Source organism: Notothenia coriiceps, unplaced genomic scaffold, assembly GCF_000735185.1.
Source record: "Notothenia coriiceps isolate Sejong01 unplaced genomic scaffold, NC01 NC01_scaffold00004812, whole genome shotgun sequence".
Taxonomy (NCBI): Eukaryota; Metazoa; Chordata; class Actinopteri; order Perciformes; family Nototheniidae; genus Notothenia; species Notothenia coriiceps.
Genome location: NW_011337513.1, coordinates 1 through 2364, shown reverse-complemented (window position 1 = coordinate 2364; position 2364 = coordinate 1). Strand labels below are relative to the sequence as shown.

The 2364-nt window shown below is 43.7% G+C and overlaps 1 protein-coding gene across 1 annotated transcript; it reads right to left on the bottom strand.

The window, feature by feature from the left end:
• Nucleotides 1-730: 730 nt before the first annotated feature.
• LOC104942611 (midasin-like) lies at nt 731-1757 on the bottom strand (the record flags this gene model as incomplete). The annotated part of the gene is made up of 2 exons (XM_010767853.1): nt 731-854; nt 1517-1757. Coding segments are annotated over 2 exons (365 nt in total), but the record flags the coding sequence as incomplete, so codon positions are not given.
• Nucleotides 1758-2364: the final 607 nt, after the last annotated feature.

Here is a 2364-nt window from a genome sequence, read left to right as displayed (position 1 = left end):
TGCCCCTCAAACATTAAAACAAATCCAGAGTTACGTGTTTCTGTACTTCCTCTAAGAAGAAAGGACAGTAACAGAAGATCTCTGTGGCTTCAGGCTCGATCGCCGTTCAAATGACAGCGTTGGTTTCCCCAAAAGTGGGCAGGGCCGTAAAGTGACGTAGATGTTACTCTCATCTATGAAAATCGATAGCCTACAGCTATATTTAACCATACATCGAGCCCGATCGTCGATTTCCGATGGCTTAATGTAATTGTTTGCCTGACTGGCCATTGTAATCGGCCTCTTTGAAGATCCAAAAATCCACGGTTTTCTTACATTTCTGATCGGATTGGCAAAAACTTCAGAATTTGTATTGACACCAAAAGTGGGCGGAGCCGTACTTTTTGCCCGGGAGTGACGCATTTGTTACTCACATGTATAAACAAAGTCAGAGCTGTGTCAAGCATTTCTGCTAACCTAAGCCTACTTTCGTTTTGAATCACTTTCTTGAAGTCACTGAGAATTGAGATAATAAAATACATTTAGTGAAACGTTTTTGTCTCTGGTTTGCCTTTTGTACGCCATCATTTGCCACACTGCATTTTTTAGCATTGAAGTAGATGCTGAAATCAGCAGCCTCCAGAATCAATATTGAATTGGAAATTGTTTTGAAAAAAGAATCAATTTTGAATGCAATCGTGACCCTAGAATTGAAAATGGAATGGTGAAAGTGAAAGCTCACTGCACTGACCCTGTCGCTGCTGAGCAGGAACCACAGAGGCTGCAGCTGGCTCACGTTCATGGGGGTGGACTGCAGGCAGTAGCGCAGATGTCTGGAGAGCTCTCTGCGTAGGCTGGCCTCCGCCTCCTGGTCACTGCAAGCATCAGGAGAACACGTCAGCACACACATCTAAGTTCATTTATATAGCCCAATATCACAAAACACGTCTGTCTCAGTGGGCTTTACAGATCAAATAAGTGCAAAAAGGAAAAGAAAATGACAGGAAAATAATGAAAAGACAATGTAGAGTGTAAAATAAAATATTAAATAAAACAAGAAAAAATACAGACAATAAAAAGACAATAAAATATCATAAAATATAGGACCCAGGAGGACAAACATAGGGTATCTAAAAACCAGCTCTAAATATAGGCTTCATTCAAAATGAATGTCTTCAGTGCACTCAAAATGAATGTCTTCAGTGCACTCAAAATGAATGTCTTCAGTGCACTCAACATTTTGGAGACTGTCTGTCTCCCTGATAAAAACAGGAAGTAGGTTCCCGAGAAAGGGAGCCTGGCAGCTGAATGCTCCGACTCCTGATCTAGTTCATCTTTGCCAATATTTTTTACTGTGGAGATGGAGGCCAAAATGATACCATCGACAGCAATTATGTAATTTGATATTTCATTCCGAATATGTTTGGGGTCCTGTATAATAACCTCGGTTTTCTCAGAGTTGAATAATACAAAAGAATCAAATCACAGCCTCTTAACGGTTTCTATATCAGTTTGCTTTGAGGAGAGATGCAGTTACCCAGGAGCCAGAGCCAGATGCAGCAGGTCAGTGCTGAGGCGCAGCTGGTTGAGGATCGCCAGTCCCTCCATCAGGGGCCACAGCTGGGCCCTGCGGCTCAGCTGCTGCAGCTCTTCCCTGGCCAGGTGCACCCCCTCCTCAGGCTCCTCCCCCTCAGGCAGGGAGCACACCTCCAGCAGCCCTTTGGAGGTCATGTGACGCTGCTGCTGCTCCACACTCGACACCAACCTCTCCAACACTCCTGAAGAGAGAATAAAGTATAGCACTCACACACTGACCCTTTAATATCAGAGTATAGCACTAATGTACTGACCCTTTAATATCAGAGTATAGCACTCACACACTGACCCTTTAATATCAGAGTATAGCACTCACACACTGACCCTTTAATATCAGAGTATAGCACTAATGTACTGACCCTTTAATATCAGAGTATAGCACTAATGTACTGACCCTTTAATATCAAACACTAGTTATGCTCCGATCGATCGGTCACCGATCGAGATCGGCCGATACTCACTCTCTACCGATCGATCGGTGCTCTCTAAATTTGCCGATCGCATGACGTAAAATAGATGACATTTTTGTCTGTGCGCGGCAAAACAAGCTCGCCAAAATGGCTTCACCGGTCTGGCATTATTTTAAGGTGTCCGAAAAAGACAGTAAAATAGCGGTATGCAACGTGTGTGAAGCAGAAATCCTGCAGCTCCGCCCGCTGTGACGGCCCGCTGTGACGGACCACTGAGCGGAGCGAAACACACAAGAGTTAGACCTAACACACTTAGCTATTTTATCTACCTCTGGAACAAGCTAAACTAGTTATAAATATATTTATTCTTCACTGTCGG